This window comes from Papaver somniferum, chromosome 7 (assembly GCF_003573695.1).
Source record: "Papaver somniferum cultivar HN1 chromosome 7, ASM357369v1, whole genome shotgun sequence".
NCBI lineage: Eukaryota > Viridiplantae > Streptophyta > Magnoliopsida > Ranunculales > Papaveraceae > Papaver > Papaver somniferum.
The window spans coordinates 81,601,453-81,623,269 of record NC_039364.1 but is presented as its reverse complement, the minus strand read 5'-3'; the positions used below and the strand labels follow the sequence as shown (position 1 = coordinate 81,623,269).

Sequence of the window (21,817 nt, the reverse complement as noted above, 5' to 3'; positions counted from 1 at the left end):
TCTACTCCCTCTATCTCAGACCGGTAACAACTCCAGTTTTTGAAGTTAACACTGATGTCTGTATTTGGGAGTTATTGGAAGCTTGTCTAGTTGTCTGGGTAGCTCACGTAATGACCATAGCAGAAGTATTAAGCACACACATTGGCAAAATTAAGGTACATTGATAATTTTATGGATTAAGAAGAACCATCGTGTGGGCGTACACCAGCATGGTAATTTTTTAGCAGTTTATGAAACATCACTATTTGGGGTCAAATATCACTTCATAAATCGAAACGCTAGAAAAACAAAATTAGCTGTGGGGTTTCGTAAAGTCAAGTAAGTGTTGGTTGACTTCTATTTTGGCAAGTGCTGTTTTACACTAGCCTGATTTGGTTGCTCAACTGGATAAACAAACAAAAAGTACACACAGAAATAAATCATTTCCGATTTAAATAAAAGACAATAAGAATAAGAATAAAGTGGTTGGCTAGCTTTGACTTATTCCAACTGCTACTAGCCTACTATTGTAATCTTGTTATTGTTTTTTTGTTTTTTTGAAGCATAATCCTGTTATTGTTGGTGTCTCTACCATTTGTTCATATTTCACTTCCATTCAGCAACTGATAATGAACCGGCAGCAGCGTTCATGGTTGTCAAGCATTGGTTTGAGGCGGCTTGTTTCCCTTCCCGATCGGAGGACTCCTTGGTTTCTTCGGTTTCGTTGCCCTGGTAGTCGCAACTCTAAATAAAACAGACAAATTCAACAGTTTTTCTTTTAATTGATTTCTGTCTTTGTGAAAAGAAAGGATATGAATACGAGATGAGAGTTTACCTGATACTAATGTATTGGCTGAGTCTCAAAATGTTCGGCTGAAATGCCCAAGACGTCTTTGACATTAGAACACCTAGTTGAGAAGCCATGTATGTGCTGCTAGAGAGGGTGAGACAGAGAGAGTGAGTGACAAAGCGGCATTACATACAAGTTATACTAGTATAACACGCACGCGCGACGCGCCTGCCATTCAATTCCAAATAAAATCAAAAAATTTATTCAATAACTATTCAACCAAAACCATACAATTACACCAAAAATAATATTGAGAACACGAAAAGCAGATCAGATATAAAGGAAACTTCACCTGCCGACTGCCGCGTTAAATTTAAAATTACAGTGAAGCAGATCAGATTCTTCGTTATTCTGACATAAGAATGCTTAAAGGTAGACCACAGAAAAAAAAAAACTCTCGATAATGCAAATCTGAAAGCAAAAGGTAGACAATTGACCAATTTCATTTTCTGCTCGCAACAATTCTGGACGTTGAGCCTGTTTGATCAGTCTTGGACTTTTCCGGGGTCTGGAGCTAGAGGCCTGGTTGCCCTGTGCTGAAGCATCATCAAGTGCCGGACTTTCATGGGGGGGGGGGGGGGGGGGGGGGGGGGGGGGGGGGGTCTCTTCCTCGAGACATTGTCTGATCCCATTGAAGGAACTGTAAAGAAAGTTTAAAAATTTGCTCATAAAAAATAGTGTGTCCTGGAACTGTATTAGAAGTAATCCTTTGAACTGGAGTAAGTATCCTATGTTGTACAAATTGCTAATCTACTGCAACTAACATAAATAAATATGAAATTTGTACACGCCATCAATAAATATGCAACGCCTAATTTGTGCACATTTACATAAATAAATATGCAATTTGTACACGCCATCAACAACTCTATAATCAAACAAAAAGAATGTCTGACCAAAACAACAAAAGCAAATCCCACTTAAAAAAATTGCAACATGGAAGGAAGAAATTTTCATTGGCTCGACAAAGCCTCCTCACATTGTTTTAAGTCATAACAACATAAACACCTCATGAATAGAAGTATTTCTGACCTTCATTGAACAGTTAGAAAGATTTAGTCGTGACACTAAACATTTCAGTTTGCTTGCATGGTTTCAGTATAAATCATGAATACTGTCAGAAAACATCTGAGTTTTAAAAAGATAAAGCTAGGGAAGCACTACATTGAATGTTCTTGTGTTGGTACAATTCCCTCGGGAAAGGATTTTTTAATTGAGTTGAAATGTGTAACCAACAGTTTATAATACCTATAATACGGTACAAACTATCTAATATATGCAAGTGAAAAATATGGAGCATCAACCAACAACATCTCATTCCAATAATAACCTGAGTGCAACCAAATCAACCCACACAATAACATCTCAAGTCTTTTTTCAAGGAAAATCTGTCAAAGTGGCCTGCGAAAAAACACAATGCCAGAATGCTAACAAATCTGGGGATAAATTTGGCTGCATGTATAATATCAAATGCTGGTCAAGTAACTTGGTTTCACTGGTACACAATCAGTGGCGGAGCCAAAAAAGATATTTAAGGGGTGCTAAAAATATTTTTGTACAAATATGTGGACTAAATTCAAAATTTCAGGAGGGCTAAATAAGAAATATAAGATAAATGCAAGGATTTTTTTATTGACTTTCTTGATTTTAGGGGGGCTAGAGCCAGGGTTAGTCAACCCTTGGCTCCGCCCCTGTACACAATTGACAACCTGATGAGACTAATGGATTTCGATCCACACATCAAGATAGATGAATACAGATGTACATAAATTGGTAATAAAGAAGAATAACTCACTTGATCATAAAAAATCTCAGAAGCTGTAAAAGCAACGGCAGGACGAATCTTGTTGTCCAATGCCTCCACCATACCATCCGTTAAAGGAAAATATTGAGCAACTGATTCCTCTACAGGAAAATCAAGTTTCCTCTGAAAACCCAGACCCCAAATCACCTGCTTAAGGGTAGATACACCTTTGAAGAACATTTTCAAGGAAAATTCATCATCTTTCAACTCATCCCTACCTAATATCTGCCCTCCTTATTTGTCCATTCTTCTTCTTCCTCTGCAAAACAACTACAAAATTATTATTATTCTTCATAGTCTTGCTCCAATATCACTTCATCTACAATCTCTACTAAATACCCAAATCTAAACCCACTTGTATCCTCCATTATCTTACACTAATCCAACCCTAGGTCAGAATCTAATTAGTTTTTTCTCCATCAAACAGAGATACAAAAAATCATTATTTTACTAATTCACCCTAAAAAAGGCCCTGCATTTCTCAATTTCCACATCCAGATAAATCAAATTAACAACAGATTATTACGAAAAAATTATTTAACTATGAATATAAATTCCCCTTTCAATTCAAATGAAAAATATAAAAAGAATACAGATTATCTCACCAATGTGAATTGATAATTGAAAGCGATCGACGAATATCCTTCAATTGAAATCCACGGTTTTTCTTTTCCTTCATCTGGTTTGGAGTTGTTTTCAATTAAACCACGTTTCTTATCCCCGATTTGATCTACCATTGTTTTTCATCCTCTTCATTTGCTGGAGCAACAATTTTAGGGTTTTGTTGGTACTTCGTACCTTTGAATAATCTAAAAGGTCTGGTTTCTCCGTCTGAAAACTCCATTGCTCTGATCTTAAATTGTTAGACGCAGAGAGAAAGAGAATAATGCTAGAAATCGATTTGGGGGAAAAACACTGATAGAAAACACGATTTAGATCGGCATAGATTTATTTACGTTTGAAACGATTACGCATGTACCCTTAACCTGACTGAAAACTACGAAACAGCATGCAGGAAAACAAAAACACGGAGGGATATTTGAGTCTTTTCCTGTTGGACGGGTGAAAAATGCCTATTTTCTTTATATTAGTAAGATAAGATATAGTGCCTGGGGCTGGTCGCACAACGCGTATACAGACGCACATAGTGGGATATGTTGGGTTGTTTTGTTTGGAAGCCATTAACTTTACTGCTTTAGGTATAACTTTACTCGGTCCTTTCTGTTTGACTAGTTACAATACTGATCAAGTTTAGTTTATTTAGTGTTTACTGGCATGATACATGTGCGTTGCATGATTTGACAAGATGATAGAGATACAAGAAGTTACTAGCCACTAACCTGGCATATCATTTAATTTCACTGTAAATATTTATCCAAGACCACTCATTCGTTGATGCAACTGGCTTAGACTTTCTTTTTTTTTTAGAAAAAGAGGAGGACCTCGATACATTAATAGTTGCTGCTCAGAAGTTCCAGAAATGGAGTTCCGAGTATTCATTAAATTTTCATTCCACCGTTGAATGTTCAGATAGGATAATAAATCCCTTAGACTATAGTCTGCCCAGTTATGTTTAATTTCATACTTCTTACAAAAAAGATATAGAAAGTTTTACTTCCCATAATATATTATTTCTCATAACCAAAGCAAACTCCTAAGCTAGAAAGTTGATTTTAACTTTTCTTTGTTACCATAATCTTCACTGATCAGATAGCGCTGTCTTCTAGCTTCTGCATACATTTCCACCGCCGCACCAGAATGGGTTCTGAATCACTTTTAAAGGAGATTTTGTGGCCACTCCAACATGTTGCCCATTGGAAAGCAGCTTCTGTTCCAGGCTTTTCAAGTTCTTCTGTTGTTGTACTATCAATAAAGGAGCCTCTTGCTTCTCTGATTGTACCTGTGTGATCAATCAAAGTTAAGCCAATCCCTGCTCTCATAGAAGAATCTGCTATGGTCAGTGCAATGTTAATATGTAGAGCCAGATTTCTTCCTTTCTCTAAAACAGGGTTTTTAATAATTTGAAGGACAACATCATTTCTGGAAGTGTAATACATATCCTCCATTATATTGTGACCTGATTTAGTCACTGTATTGTAGCTATTAATAAAGGCAATAATGTTCTTGGCAATTACGATACTGTTCTGAGTTTTCTTTTTAAACACAACATCACATCTTACTTTCAAAATAGACCAAATTATAATACTACAAAGAACATGCCATTCTATATCATATTCTCCCCTTTTCGGGTTTTTAAAACAATTTGTTAACCATTCATGAAATGTTGTTGTACCATTCCTAATGAAATCCATATTGAAATCGAAGTGCATCCATACCTGAGTGGCGTAATTACAATGAAGGAACAAATGGGATAGAGTTTCTTGGATTTCATTACACAATTTGCATTTAGTATCTATATCAGGTAAAATGGCTGCCACTCTCATGCTATTGGGGAGAATAGAATGGGCAGCCTTCCAGATGAAGATTTTAAATGCCGGTGTTGTCTTCATATTCCAAATCCTACTCCATTTAGTTTTCACATATTCATCATTGTTTATATGGTTGTACAAATATTTTACAGAGAACATACCTTTTTCGTTTAGATTCCATTTTGGTGTATCCAATTTTTCTTCCCTTGGTATTGTAATTTTCTTTATTTTTGCTACTGTTTGATTAACGAAGCATTTAATAAGTTTCCCATGGTCTCAGGTCTTGTGCTCAGTTATTAGTATACTAACTTTAGTAAAGCCCTCAGAAGACTTGGATATCACATATAGACTTGGATACGGTGTAGAAAATGGTTCAGGAAAAAAAGAGGGTTAAGAGTCAAAGTCATGACTCATTTAAGTCAAGTCAATTTTGTACGAAAAGATCATAAAATCCTTGAGGGTGTGTTTGATTACATCTAATTTGTTGGAATTAACTATCTTTTGTTGTAATTTGTTGGAATTAACTAGATTGAACAAACACAAAAAGAAAAAAAAGAAAAAACTCCAATAAGGGATAAAACTAAGATTTGAAAAGACGAAGAAAAAGAAATATGTAACGATGTTAAAATCCATCTAGTTACGTCAAATTAAATACTTAAGAATATAATAATGGGTATGTGATAATTAATTTCTTCCATAATCACGTAAGATTAGCTCAATAGGAATGTTAAATTAAAAACCTCCTGTCACATAGACGTTCACTTGAACTTTATCGTACTAAAAACTCTACTTAGTGTAGATGGTGAAATTTGGATAAGGGGAAAAAGTGTCATTTCAAGACCATAGACAAAATTAAATCTCACGAGAGATTAATCCCTTGGACCTCAAGGCATTCTTAGACACGATTTCTAGTGTACGTCCACGCTAGACACTGCTGGTCGTGATGCCGTGACTTCTAGCGCACATCCTCGACGAGATATTGCTGGCCACGTAGGTTCTGTAGAGAGTAATACGTCCTCAGTGGACTTATGAACCAGAACACCCACAATTCCAACATGTCTTTGTGAGACGAAGCTGATTCTGATGCCATGATTCCTAGTATACATCCTCGAAGAGATACTGCTGGTCATGTAGACTCTGTAGATGCGTAAAAACGTCCCTGACGGACTTATGACCCAGAGTGGTGATATGCATGTCTCTTGTAAGTACGACTCACCCTATTTGATATCACGGACTGATTCCTAGTGAAAAAGCGGGGGTCTAACAACCACACCTTATTTCGTTTGGCAATATGAATAGACAAACTACAATATACTTTCAAGAGAATCAAGTAAACAGTCAGACTCAATTTAGAGAAAAGTATATCAAAGAGTTTTATATCTCTATCTCTCAATTCAATCCGCAATCAGTAAATAAGAATTTGTGAACCCGATTGAATATATGATAAATAACTTGAACGATACCAAAGACCAATGTTCAAGGATCAATCAATTTCAATCAACAACCAAAGGTTGGATTTCCTAATTGATCGATTCAACGCACAACCAACAAAATATAATGCGGAAAAGAAGTAATGAAGATACCAGAATTTTGTTAACGAGGAAAACTGCAAATGCAGAAAAACCCCAGGACTAGTCCAGATTTGAACACTACACTGTATTAAGCCGCTACAGACACTAGCCTACTACCAATGAACTCCGGACTGGACTATAGTTGAACCCTAATCAATCTCACACCGATTCAAGGTACAGTTGCGCTCCATACGTCCCTGATCCCAGCAGGATACTACGCACTTGATTCCCTTAGTTGATCTCACCCACAACCAAGAGTTGCTACGACCCAAAGTCAAAGACTTGATAAACAAATCTGTCTCACACAAAAAAATCTATTGGAATAGATAAATCTGTCTCCCACAGAAATACCCACGAGTTTTGTTCCGTATTTTGATAAATCAAGCTGAACAAGAACCAATTGATATACCAGACTTATCTTCCCGAAGAACAGCCTAGAAATATCAATCACCTCACAATAATCTTAATCGTATGGTAGCGAAACAAGATATTGTGGAATCACAAACAATGAGATGAAGATGTTTGTGACTACTTTTTATCTTGCCTATCGGAGATTAAATCTCGAGCCAATCTTAAAGAACATAGTACTCAAACACGATAGAAACAGCAAGATCATATCACACAATTACAGAGAAAATAGTTGGGCCTGGCTTCATAATACCAATGAAGTCTTTAAGTCGTTAACCTACGGAGTTTTGTGAAAAACCTAAGGTTAAAGGAGAATTGACTCTAGCTTATACAACTAGTATCACACAGGAGGTGTGGGGATTGGTTTCCCAGTTTCTAAAGTTTTTCTTTATATAGTTTTCAAATCAGGGTTTGCAATATAAGTTACCATGGTAACAAAGCATTCAATATTCATCGTTAAGATGAAAACCTGATTAGATTCAATCTAATATCTTTCAACCGTTATATCGAACTTAGCTTGTTATACACAAATAAAATGTACCCTCATTTAGGTTTAGTAACCATACCTAAAAGTGTACACAATGTTGGCTCAACTTTAGTTAACCGAGGTTAGCTATATGAACACTCTCATATCAACCTTATTCATCCTAACCATAACTAGTTCAAATGACTCAAAGGAAACTAGTTAAAGAGTTGCTCAATTGTTATATTCTCATAGAAGTATAAAGAACACAATTGAAGGAAAATCAGTTTAATTCACTCGAGTGAATTCATAAACATTATAACCAAGGTTTGCAAAGAATGCATTCCTTAATATATAAATGTATTAGTTCATGACCCAACCGATTTTAGAACTTTAACCACTCAAGCATGCAAACGGGTAAGCATACTTAAGTAGCCGGTCTGAGTTTGAGTTCGCCGGTATGCAAACGGGTATGCATACTTAGTTCACTTCCGAAACCTAACAGAATTTCCCGGACCTATACCTTACGCAAGTATGCATACCGGTATGTGTACTTGGTACACGAAATTTCACAACTACAAGTACGCATACGGGTATGCATACTTTCGCTCCAATCATGGATCACATACATGCAAGAATGCACACTATGTTTATAATTCAATTATGGTTAAGTATTCTAAACTCTTTATTTCAATCATTGAAACTTTCTTAGAGGATGACAATAGCCGTTTTCACACACTATTAGCATCAAAACAATTTTCAAGTTATTGAAATAATCATAACGAAACATTCCAAGTGTACATCAAATGATTGCATCACACAAACCAAGTAAGATGTTACTCGGCGATTTTCACATGATAAAATGAACTTGGTTGAAGTGAAAGTTTACCAACACATATTCTGAGAAATATGTAAGCGAGTTAAACTCAGCTCGAAATCTCAAATGTGTATTATCGACAACTATATAGTTATACGACTTTTGTCTCAATATAGGAGATAAAGTGGAAATAGGCTTTCCAAGTGATAGATGATTTTCAGTCTCCACATACCTTTTGTTGATGAAGTTCCACAAGCTCTTCTTAGTAGTTCTTCGTACTCAATTGATGAACGCCGTGAAGTCTAATTCTCAACTACACAATCTATCCTAGTCGATACATTATTATAAGTAGACTAGAAATCAAGACTTATAGTTTTGATCACTAACATTTTCAAACAAGCTTGAGATAGCAACGCTTGCGAGTTCGACCGAGCATTGCTCTAACAATCTCCCCCTTTTTCAATTTTAGTGACATAACTATCAATACATATTGAAAAAGCGGGGGTCTAACAACACCAGCCAATATTTCGATTAGAAATCTCTATGGACAAACTCCGAAACACTGTACTAGAGAATCAACTAGACAGTCAGACTCAATCTATATAATAAGTATCTCAAGGAGTTATTATCTCAATCTCTCGATATGATTTTTACTCAAGCTAAAATCAATAGCTAGTCTTTATTAAAGAGAGATAACTTGGACGGTACCAAAGACCAATATCCAAGGATCAATCAATATCAATCAACAACCAAAGGTTGGATTTCCAATTGATGATCTTAACGCACAACCTGTATTATTTCAATTATATAAACAAATATAATGCGGAAAAGAAATAACACAGACACCAGAGATTTTGTTAACGAGGAAACCGCAAATGCATAAAAACCCCGGGACCTAGTCCAGATTAGATACACACTGTATTAAGCCGCTACAGACACTAGCCTACTACCAATTAACTTCGGACTGAACTATAGTTGAACCCCTATCAGTCTCCCACTGATACAAGGTACAGTTGCACCTCTACGCCTCTGTGATAGACGCATTTATGTGTCTAATTTGTCCATAATTTTCTATACATTGTTAATGCTCGTTTTTTGTACTTATTTTTGGTATTTTATGCCTTTGTAGGTATTTTTGGAAAAATAAACGTTTTTGGAGAAATCATCTCGAAAAGTTGCTAAAGGCACCTACGGAGGACATGTGTTATTCGGACTCTCACTATCGGATAAGGGGTACCCAAATTACTAAGGGGGACTCTGATTTCTATCGGCACCTCAGCTTCTCGGATAAGGGGCAATCTTCTTCAACATTTTGAATTAAGCATTTTGGCGGGAATTTTTCTACAGCGACTGGCAGAATTAGGGTTCGAGTTCTACGCTGGTTTGGAGAGATTCAACCGAAAATTTCTATTGGGATGAACTCATTAGGGCTAAGGAGGCTTGATGTGACTATTTGGATCGACTGGAATTGGCTAGATCATTAGATTGAAACGAAACAGGGAACCATGGTTTTCTCGGGATTTTTGAGATGTTTAGGTGGAGACTCGATCAGTGAATCATGTTGGGCTGGGTTCGCTAATGATAAAAAGGGTTAGTAAGTCCACCATAATCGATTAAACATGGTTTGTTACGTGGATTCACATTCAAACAGGGAGTTGAAGACATTCACGGGATTTTGGGAAGACGCGAGTGGCTGCTGCTTGCTTAACTACTTTTGGGATCATTCATCAGCGTGTTTGGAGTGTGTCAATCCTAACAGGCGCATGAAGAAGATAAAAGAAAGAAGAACTGACGGCTGCTGATGTATGGGTGAGATACCGGAAGATTTGCAGTAAATTTGGAAGATATTTTATGAGATTTTCTTTCGGTTTAGGAGCGATATCACCCTGTTTGATCGAAACAGGGATGGTAAGTCTTTTATTTTTGGAAGAAAAAGAAGTTAGTTGATCGGATGATGCATTAAGAAGTTTTGAAGAAATATTATTCCGTGAATAAGCCAAAAGAAATAAAGGAGATTAAATGAAGATATTCTCGAAGATTTTGAGACCCGTAGAGTATAAAAAGGATCCTTGGGTAGCATAGAAAAGGGACGGAAAGAGGAAGAAAGTATAGGCTTAGAATCGAAGTTTGTGAGAGTTTTAGAAAGTTATCTGCTGCTGCTCATACTCAAGAACACGAAGAACAAGGCCTGGCAGAAACAGTCGTAAAAGGCTGTCGTTACACAACAACACAAGTGCTATATCGTTTTACATCTTCAGTTTATGTAGCGCTTTTAGCAGAGCTGTCTGAGTTGCTGGAGACCTTTAGCGACTGCAGAATCATTGTAAGCTTATTTATTACTTATTGAATACAATGAATAATCAATTTTTCTCCAACTCTCGATTCATGAGTAGCTAAATTTCTTTTGTAGGATTTTTGGAGGAAACTATTTTTAATGGGTGATATTTAGTATTTAAATCCCTTGACATATTTACTCCATATTTGTGTTTTTAATTGTCTAAAAATTTTCTATTCTTTGTAAGCTTCGTAAAAACTGTTTTGAGTAGTTTGAGCTGTCGATCTTTTATAAGCGAAGGAAAATTAGGCCATAGAATAGTGACGAGAGTCGCAAAAAAAGAGCTTATAACATTATATCTTCCAAAGCATAAGATTGAGTCCGCATTGTTTTGAGTAAATTAGGAGTATTATGTCAAAGTTTTAGTTATTGAGTTTACCAATATTAGAAATAGTGGAATCCAAAGCCCTAGACTCAACTCTTCTTGGTTAAAAACAATCAAATTTAATTACTTGTCTTAGTATTTTTCTTTATTAATCTGAAATCAAACCTTTGAAAATAGTCCGAGAATCGAATCTCTGTACTTACCACTTGTAAAACTACATCATTTTTTGGCGCCGCCGACGCGGACTTGCCTTTAGCGTAGGTTTTTTAGATTTCTTTTCTTTATTTTGTTATTATTATTATTCATTTTTTTTTTTATTTTTTTTTTAAATTTTTATTCTTTTATAATCTTGATTTTACTTGGGTACATTCTTGTTTTTGTTGTGCAGGTATTTTTCTACATTTATTGTGGAATTGCCCACCAAAAGAGGTAAGTAATAAAAACCAAATCTTTGTATCAATTATTTCATTATTTGCTTAGATTTTAGAATCAATTTGTATATATTTTTTATTTTTTTTTATTTTTTATTAAAAAAAAATACATGTGCACGCACCAATTGCTTTCGTCTGGCACCGATTGTAGGAAAACACATGGTTTAGTAAGGTGAACCCTCTGGGCGTTATCACCCGAAAAACTGCAAACCTCGGCCCTGTACCTGTGACCAGTCTTTGACTGTAGGTATATTTTCTTGTAGGTAACCAAGCTTACCTATATTAGTGAACCCCAGCATTTGCATGTGCACGATTTTCTTGCTTTACTAGTGTTATTGCTTGTGTATGCGACGTTGGAAACGGGTAGGAGATAGACTTGTAGAAAACAACCTTTTTAATTTGAGTCCGACCCGTTACACAGATTTAGGTGGTAATTCTATTTTTTTCGACATGGTTAATGAAAATGATGGCGAAGTCCCGCCGCCAACCAAAACCCTTAGAGATAGAATGAACCCATCTAGAGTGGTACGTGACCTAGGAGTTGTCTTACCATCCACTACTGCCAAATTTGACATTAAACCTGAGACAATTGGCATGCTTCGTAAATTTAGAGGGATACAAAATGAAAATCCATATACCCATATAAGAGACTTCGAGATGATTTGTACACAATGAATTATCCCAACGTCGCAAAAGATGCGCTTAGGTTGCGTTTGTTTTCCTTTTCCCTAGAAGAGAGAGCCAATGAGTGGTACCACATTATTCCTTCTAAAACAATCACTACCTGGGATGGACTTGTAGAGGCCTTTGTTAAGAATATCTAACCACACCACAAGACTGCTGCTGTTAGGCAGTCTATTCAAACCTTTAAGCAGAAAATAGGTGAGAGCCTACATGATTACGTAGAAAGGTTTAATGAATTTTTATACCAATGCCCGCACCATGGCTTTGATAAAGGCCACATGACCCAAATATTATATGAGGGACTGGATAGTGAAACCAGAATGCAGGTAGAAACAATGAGTGGTAGATAATTTACTCATCAAGACCCAGATGAATGTTTTGACAAGTTCATTGAGTTAGCTGAAAAGACTCGTCAATGGGCTTCAATGAGGGAGCCCGAAATAACTAGGAGCCCTATCCATAGGGTCAATAGAATTGATAATGGGTCTGATATCGTTAGGCGTCTAGAGGCATTAGAGATGAACCAAGGGTCGACACAAGCTATGAGTTGTAATAATGAGCCTAGAACCTACCCATGTACTATTTGTAATGACCAGAGTCATACTGGACCTCAATGCCCCTTGTTTTACCCTAGTGAAACTACTCGTGACCAAGTTAGTTTCCTACATGGTGGTAAAGGTATTCTCAACTAGAGAATCAATCATGCTTATAGACTCATAGTGTTCGGGGTCCGGTGGGGCTTGTAATGCCTTAAAAACATTCACCGAGATTTTCTGATTCCCAAAGGAAAATTCTACTAGGCCAGTTTGACAATGTATAACTGCATTTGCAGTGGCTAGAAATGGACGACCTAGGATGATTGGGATATGGATGTCTTTACTAGAGACATGTTGAGTGTATAAAATCACAAAGTAAACTGGATAGATAAAGTTTTCTACCTGAACCAAAACGTCTTCAATAATTCCACGTGGGATTTTGACTGACCTATCGGCTAACTGTAGCGTTATCCTAGTTGGTTTCATCTCCCCTAGTCCAAGTTGTTCATATACCGAGAACGGTAAAAGATTCACACTAGCCCCAAGATCTAATAGAGCATTGTATATGGTTACTTTACCTATGACACATGTGAAAGTAGGACAACCAGGATCTTTAAATTTGACCGGGTACTTTTGTGAGATTATGGAACTAACTTGTTGGGTCAAAATGCCTTTTTATGGACCCTAGCGTCTCTCTTGACGGTGCACATCTCTTTTAAGAACTTGGTCATAGCCGGTACATGTTTTATTGCATCTAACAAGGGCAGGTTGATCTTAACTTGCTTAAAGATGTCTAGGATTTCAACATATGTACTAGGCTTTTTCTTAGCGAGTCTCTGAGGAAATGGTGCTAGTGGTATGTACACTCTCTCAAGGATAGCTTTCTGACTTGGACTCTTGGAACTCTCAGGCTCATTAGGGTCTTTAGACGAAGTTTGGTCAACCTCAGTCTCTTTTTCAGATGGACTACTATCCTTAGGTGGTTCTACCGAGTTCTCTAATGTTTTACCACTCCTAAGGGTGATAACTGCTTTGACATGTTCATTGTGGTTAGAGATACCTGACCCATTAACCTGGTTAACTCCTTTTGGATTCAGAGTCGGTTGGCTGGGAAATCTCCTGTTTTTCCTATAATTTAGCCGGTTCGAAAGTTGACTTATCTGAGTCTCTAAGTTGGTAATATATTGACTAGTGTTCTGTTGGTAACGTTGACTCGCCAGGAAAAAGTCATCTAACTTTTGGCTACCTTGGTTGGAATTTCGGGTACTAGTTTCCATAAATTTTATTAGGGTTTCCTCTAGAGACGACACTTTTTGCTCAACTTGGATCGGTTCTTGGACTTGAGCTTGGTTCCTATGAAAACCTGGTGGTGGGTTGCTAGATGGGACACCCTGATGGGCACCTTTAGACCACGAGAAATTAGTGTTATGCCTCCAACCAAGGTTATAGATATTAGAGTAGAGATCGAACTTGATCCTTTAGAGGCGTGCTTGGCCCACTTTGGAGCCTACTATGATGAGGATAGTCATTTTGAAGAAGTTAATGGTTGTTAGACTCCGCTCCAGTAATGAATTATGAGAAATGGCAGCGTAAACCAGAACCTCTTCCGCCAACCATAGATAAACCCCTCCCATCATCAGTTAGGGCACCCACCCTTGAATTAAAGCCGCTACCAGATACACTGAAATATGTATTTATTGGTAATGAAAATACTCTTCCTGTCATAATTGCCTCTGACTTAGAGCCCGATCAGGAAAGTAGACTAGTTAGTGTTCTCCGAGAGCACAAGAATGCAATAGGGTGGACCATAGCAGACTTGAAAGGAATTAGTCCTGCTGATTGTATGCACCACATCTACTTAGAAGAGAGTGCCAAAACCTCAAGAGAAAAGCAGAGACGTTTAAATCCTAATATGAAAGAAGTTGTTCGCACTGAGGTGCTCAAGTTGTTAGATGCGGTATCATATACCCCATATCTGATAGTAAATGGGTCAGTCTTGTCCAGGTTGTCCCAAAGAAGTCTGGGATAATGGTAGTTGCGAATGAGAACAATGAATTGATACCCCCGTGTTACAACCGGGTGGAGAGTATGTATAGACTATCGTAAGCTGAACTCATCCTCTGGGAAATACCACTTTCCTATACCATTCATCGACCAAATGTTAGAAAGATTAGCTGGCCGCAACCATTATTGTTTCCTAGATGGATATTGTGGTTATAACCAAATCCCCATAGCCCCGGAGGACCAAGAGAAAACAACCTTCACATGTCCATTTGGTACTTTTTCTTACAGGCGTATGCCTTTTGGGTTGTGTAATGCACCCGCAACATTCCAACGTTGCATGCTAAGTATCTTCTCGGACATGGTTGAGCGATTTCTCGAGGTCTTTATGGACGATTTTTCGGGTTTTTGGATCCTCTTTCGATGAATTCTTGCACCACCTTACACTAGTTCTAGAACGTTGTAAAGAAAAAAACTTAGTCCTTAATTGGGAAAAGTGTCATTTTGTGGTTAAATCTGGAATAGTATTAGGACATGTAGTGTCCTCTAAGGGAATAGAATTTGATAGAGCCAAGGTTGAACTAATTTCAAAATTAAGACCACCTAAGAATGTAACAGATATTAGATCTTTCCTTGGCCATGTTGGATTTTATCGTCGTTTCATCAAAGACTTTAGCAAGATTGCCTTACCTTTGTCGAACCTACTTGCTAAAGATACTGCCTTTGTATTTGATGAAGCATGTGTTCAAGCTTTTGAGAATCTAAAATCATTGTTGACTTATGCCCCTATCTTCCAACCACCCGATTGGAACCTTCCATTTGAACTCATGTGTGATGCGTCTGATTATGCGGTTGGTGCTGTCCTTGGCCAACGACGTGATAAAGCACCTAGTGTGATTTATTATGCGAGTAGGACCCTAAACGATGCCCAGTTGAACTACACAACCACTGAGAAAGAAATGTTATCTATCGTTTTTGCTTTGGAGAAATTTAGATCATATCTCCTAGGGTCTAAGGTCATAGTCTATTCTGATCATGCCGCACTCAAATATCTCCTTTCAAAGAAGGACTCAAAACCTCGGCTGATCAGATGGGTATTGTTGTTCCAAGAATTTACTCTAGATATTCGTGATAAGAAAGGGTCTGAAAATGTAGTAGATGACCATTTATACCGTATCCTTGATGAGACTAGAGATGATGAGAGACCGATCCTTGACACGTACCCTGATGAACAATTATTTTCCATCTCTGAGTTACCCTGGTTTGCTGACATTGTCAATTATTTGGTAAATGGTCAAATGCATGACCATTGGTCTAAACATGATAGAGTTAAGTTCTTGTATGAGGTTAAACACTTATTCTGTAATGATCCATACTTATTCAAATAATTCCCTGATCAGATCATCCGTCGTTGTATTCCTGACAACGAAATCTCCAGTGTCCTGACTTTTTGTCACTCTGGAGCTTGTGGGGGTCACTTTAGTTCTAAGAAAACATCTGCAAAGGTTTTACAATCTGGTCTATATTGGCCAACACTGTTTAAGGACTCCACCTATTTTATCAAAGTTGTGAGAGATGTCAAAAGTTAGGGAAGTTGACCCGACGTAATATGATGCCACTTAATCCTATACTGATAATAAAAATATTTGATGTGTGGGGTATTGATTTTATGGTCCCTTTTGTCAATTCCTATGGAAACTTTTACATCTTATTAGCCGTTGACTATGTGTCTAAGTGGGTTGAAGCAATATCTACCAAGACAAATGATCGCTACGTTGTGATCAAGTTTGTTAGAGACAATATTTTCTCTCGATTTGGTATGCCTAGAGCAATCATTAGTGATGGAGGTTCCCATTTTTGTAACCGGTATTTTGAGACGCTCATGAAGAAATACTCCATTACCCATAAGGTTTCTACACCTTACCACCCACAAACTTGTGGCCGAGTTGAAGTGTCTAATAGGCAGATTAAACAGATATTAGAAAAGACCGTAAACCCTACCCGAAAGGATTGGTCTTTGCGCTTAGTAGAAGCATTGTGGGATTACCGAACCGCTTTTAAGACTCCACTTGGGATGTCTCCGTATAGACTTGTCTTCGGTAAAGCCTTCCACTTGCCTGTAAAATTAGAACACCGAGCTTATTGGGCCATTAAACGGCTAAACTTTGACCTATCTACTGCTGGTGATCACCGTAGACTGCAACTCAATGATTTAGAAGAAAACTGTAATGATTCTTACCAGAGTGCGAAAATTTACAAGGAGAAAACAAAAATATTTCATGATAAATCCATTATTCGAAAGACATTTGAACCAGGTCAAAAAGTTCTCCTTTACAATTCTCGTTTACATCTTTTCCCTGGTAAATTGAGGTCTCAGTGGACCGGACCATACTTTGTCAAAAAAAAATTTCCTCATGGTGCAGTTGAATATGAAAATCCTAAGAACGAAGAAACTTTCAAGGTTAACGGTCAACGGTTGAAATCATTCTTGGAGTTATCCAGTCATGCAATCGAAGAATCAGAGCTGAGAGATCCTGTCTACCAGGATTAATTTAAACGGGTAACAAAGTCTGGCTGAAGACACTAAACTTAGCGCTGTAGGGAGGCAACCCATACATGGCGATGTTAAGGTCCCTCTGGAGGACCCTGCTGTTGTTGTACATTAGTTTTGTTTTTGCTTCTATTTTTGTCTTATTCCCCATTGAACGATTGCTACGCTTCATCCTGGTACTATCTTTCTGACTTACCTCTTTATTCCTCTTGTTACTTATATTTTTGGTACTGCACTTTAATTTGAAACATTAAGGACAATGTGAGGTTTCAGTTTGGAGGTGAGGGAAAAACTTTGAGTCAGTTTTTAATTAAAAAAAAAAAAAAACTCCAGAACCTAGAAATTTATGCATATTAAGGATGACACTAACCAATCTAAGTGGATGAAAGCATCTTGGTTGTAGGAGTTGAGGGACTAATCTGAGTAGATGGAAACATCTAAAGAGTCTATTCATAAAAGCACAGAGCTCAGGTGTTAGAAATAACATGGTAGTTTCGCCATATCTCGTTGAGTCCTTTTCACTGCTGTTTTTATTTTTCTTTTAAAAAAATATGTTTCTCTAAGTGATTAGGTGGGCCCACGAATCAAGTTGTTACCAATGCTAGGGTGAAATAGAGTGATTGAGATACCATCTAAAAAAAAAAAAACAAGTTAACACTTGGATAGCAATATGTGTGTGTTTTCCCTGTCTCCGTCGCCTAAACAAGCGTGGAACGCAGGATCCATGGGAACTATCATGTAATCTGCTGACAAGAAGCATGCGCTTGGATCCAAAAGATCAAATCATGCAGTTAAAAAAAATAAAAAATAAAAAATAATAATAAAAAAATGATGAGACCTGACCAACAGACCAACCGAAATAAATTCAATAAAGTCGACCACTGGTACCCTTGTATATGCCAGTTGTGTTAACCTAGAGTTAGGATTATCAACCACTGGTTCCCTTGTATATGCAAGTTGTGTTGATATTAGTCAGACCGGTATCTCAATCCATTAGGATAGGTTCATCTTGGCAGTGGCCTTCAGACAGATCTGGGAAACACTGTTCACCTTAGCCAACATCAAAACCATCTATTTTTTTCTCCAAATCCATCTTCTTAATCTATCCATGTGATTTGTTGACTCCGGATATGATGTCCGTAGTGAGACTATCTGAGTAGAGCTCTGTCACTTATATATGAATTTTAGTATGCTTGAGTGCAAACTCGTGTACATCAATTGGAATTTCGTTTCAGGGTACTTCCTCCTGTAGTCAATAAGTATGCCAACCAAGTAGATTCTTTAGTGCCTTCCAAGGTTCTGCGTAGATAGCTAGGGTCTGGAGTAAAGGTTTTGTAGGTACAAACCTTCCCGAGACTATAACTCGGCCGTGTCATCAACGAAAGGGAGTTGTACGTTTTAAAATTAGTTTGATTTGCTCGAGGACTAGTAAATAATAAGTTTGGGGTATTATTATAAACGCATTTATGTGTCTAATTTGTCCACAATTTTCTATATTGTCAGTGCTCGTTTTTTGTACTTATTTTTGGTATTTTATGCCTTTATAGGTATTTTTGGAGAAGTCGGCTCGAAAAGTTGCTAAAGGCACCTATGGAGGACATGTGCTATTCGGACTCTCACTATCGGATAAGGGGTACTCAAATTACTAAGGGGGACTCTGATTGCTATCGGCACCCCAGCTGCTCGGATAAGGGGCAACCTTCTTCAACAGTTTGAATTAAGCATTTTGGCGGGAATTTTTCTACAGCGACTGGCAGAATTAGGTTTCGAGTTCTACGCTGGTTTGGAGAGATTCAGTCGAAAATTTCTATTGGGATGAACTCATTAAGGCTAAGCAGGCTTGGTGTGACTATTGGGATCGACTGGAATTGGCTAGATCATTAGATTGAAACGAAACAGGGAACCATGGTGTTCTCGGGATTTTTGAGATGTTTAGGTGGAGACTCGATCATTGAATCATGTTGGGCTGGGTTCGTTAATGCTAAAAAGGGTTAGTAAGTCCACCAGAATCGATTAAACATGGTTTGTTACGTGGATTCACATTCAAACAGGGAGTTGAAGACATTCACGGGATTTTGGGAAGACGCGAGTGGCTGCTGCTTGCTTAACTACTTTTGGGATCATTCATCAGCGTGTTTGGAGTGTGTCAATCCTAACAGGCGCATGAAGAAGATAAAAGAAAGAAGAACTGACGGCTGCTGATGTATGGGTGAGATACCGGAAGATTTGCAGTAAATTTGGAAGATATTTTATGAGATTTTCTTTCGGTTTAGGAGCGATATCACCCTGTTTGATCGAAACAGGGATGGTAAGTCTTTTATTTTTGGAAGAAAAAGAAGTTAGTTGATCGGATGATGCATTAAGAAGTTTTGAAGAAATATTATTCCGTGAATAAGCCAAAAGAAATAAAGGAGATTAAATGAAGATATTCTCGAAGATTTTGAGACCTGTCGAGTATAAAAAGGATCCTTGGGTAGCATAGAAAAGGGACGGAGAGATTGGGAAGAAAGTATAGGCTTAGAATCGAAGTTTGTGAGAGTTTTAGAAAGTTATCTGCTGCTGCTCATACTCAAGAACACGAAGAACAAGGCCTGGCAGAAACAGTCGTAAAAGTCTGTCGTTACACAACAACACAAGTGCTATATCGTTTTACATCTTCAGTTTATGTAGCGCTTTTAGCAGAGCTGTCTGAGTTGCTGGAGACCTTTAGCGACTGCAGAATCATTGTAAGCTTATTTATTACTTATTGAATACAATGAATAATCAATTTTTCTCCAACTCTCGATTCATGAGTAGCTAAATTTCTTTTCTAGGGTTTTTGGAGGAAACTATTTTTAATGGGTAATATTTAGTAAATCCTTTGACATATTTACTCCATATTTGTGTTTTCAATTGTCTAAAAATTTTCTCTTCTTTGTAAGCTTCGCAAAAACTGTTTTGGGTAGTTTGAGCTGCCGATCTTTTATAAGCGAAGGAAAATTAGGCCATAGAATAGTAACGAGAGTCGTAAAAAAAGAGCTTATAACGTTATATCTTCCAAAGCATAAGATTGAGTTCGAATTTTTTTGAGTAAATTAGGAGTATTATGTCAAAGGTTTAATTATTGAGTTTACCAATATTAGAAATAGTGGAATCCAAAGCCCTAGACTCATCTCTTCTTGGTTAAAAACAATCAAATTTAATTACTTGTCTTAGTATTTTTCTTTATTAATCTGAAATCAAACCTTTGAAAATAGTCCGAGAATCGAATCCCTGTACTTACCACTTGTAAAACTACATCACTCTGATCCCAGCAGGATACTACGCACTTGATTCCCTTTGCTGATCTCATCCACAACAAAGAGTTGCTACGACCCAAAATCGCAGGCTTTGATAATAAACAAATCGGTATCACACAGAAAAGTATATCAAAGGATAAATATGTCTCCCACAGATAAACCCTAGGTCTGTTCTATTTTTTTGATATAATCAAGGTAGCTCAGGAACCAATTGATTAATCCGGTCTTATATTCCCGAAGAACAACCTAGATAAATCAATCACTTCTCAATACTCAATTCCTGAATAAAAAAGAAGAATATCGAGGATTCACGAACAGTGAGACGAAGATGTTCATGAATTTTTTATCTTACCTATCAGAGAACTCAAGCATTCTCAAGCCAATCAATCGATTGTACTCGTACGATAGAAAAGTAAGATCAGATCACACAACTACGATAAAAGTAGTATCGGTATGGCTTCACAATCCCAATAAAGTATTTAATTCGTTAACCCGAATTTAGAGAAGAAACTCAAGGGATAATGGAGATAAACCTGATCAAAGCAAGATTCTTTACCAACACATGAATTTCGAGAAAAATATAAGCATTGAATACTCAGCTCGAAATATCAAATGTGTTTAATCTAGTCTATATAGCATACGACTTTAGTCTCATAAGAAGTAGGAGATAGAATAGATAGACTTTCGAGTGATAGATAAGTTCAAGTCTTCACATACCTTTTTGTTGATGAAGTTCCACGGTTCCTTGTGCAGATCTTCGTCATTGTCGTTGAATCGCCATGAAGTTCTTGAGCTCAACTACACTTTTCCTACCCTAGTCCGAGACTTATCTAATAGGCTAGAAATCAAGAATTTATAGTTTTGATCACTAACATTGACAAACATGCTTGATATAGCAACGCATGCGAGGTTGACCGAGCTATGCTCTAACAATCTCCCCCTTTGCCAATTTTAGTGATAAAACTATTAATACATATGGAATACAAAAAGATAAACTTTAGTGGCTCATATTCCATAGTCTAATATTCAACGTTCCTTGAAATCTTCGTCCTTCCAAGTACTCCAATGATCCCAAAGGTTGTAAGTTTAGCATCACCGTTGTTGAAGATCCGTAACACAAATAATGAGAGAAATCGAGATTCTCGATCATTATTAAATAGTGTTATAGTACTATTATGAAACATCAAAGTCCAATTGCATCACGACTTTAACAATAATACTATGGTGATATGTATCACTCCCCCTTAGTCAATACTCTATCTCGATCATGGAAACCACTCCCCCTTACACAATGATCCGAAAACCATATGTATTATGTAGTGTGAACTACAATATTTCTCCCCTTTTTGTCAATA

At 37.2% G+C, this 21,817-nt stretch overlaps 2 protein-coding genes and 2 long non-coding RNA genes across 5 annotated transcripts; 1 reads left to right on the top strand and 3 right to left on the bottom strand.

The window, feature by feature from the left end:
* Nucleotides 1-403: 403 nt before the first annotated feature.
* Nucleotides 404-1,407, bottom strand: LOC113297749. 2 transcript variants are annotated; one of them, XR_003333646.1, is made up of 3 exons: nt 1,122-1,398; nt 815-997; nt 404-723 (listed from the first exon to the last, which is right to left on the bottom strand). It is a non-coding gene; the product is annotated as an uncharacterized LOC113297749 (long non-coding RNA). The 2 variants fall into 2 exon arrangements; XR_003333645.1 differs by having other exon boundaries at nt 815-1,407.
* Nucleotides 1,408-1,421: 14 nt separating this feature from the next.
* On the bottom strand, nt 1,422-3,557 carry LOC113297748. The gene is made up of 3 exons (XR_003333644.1): nt 3,239-3,557; nt 2,625-2,892; nt 1,422-1,469 (listed from the first exon to the last, which is right to left on the bottom strand). It is a non-coding gene; the product is annotated as an uncharacterized LOC113297748 (long non-coding RNA).
* A 782-nt stretch (nt 3,558-4,339) lies between these two features.
* On the bottom strand, nt 4,340-5,143 carry LOC113294831. The gene has a single exon (XM_026543207.1). It carries the CDS (start codon nt 5,141-5,143, stop codon nt 4,340-4,342), a length of 804 nt encoding a protein of 267 aa, XP_026398992.1.
* Nucleotides 5,144-16,515: 11,372 nt separating this feature from the next.
* On the top strand, nt 16,516-17,184 carry LOC113294830. The gene is made up of 2 exons (XM_026543206.1): nt 16,516-16,948; nt 17,057-17,184. Exons 1-2 carry the CDS (start codon nt 16,516-16,518, stop codon nt 17,182-17,184), a joined length of 561 nt encoding a protein of 186 aa, XP_026398991.1.
* The last annotated feature ends 4,633 nt before the right edge of the window (nt 17,185-21,817 follow it).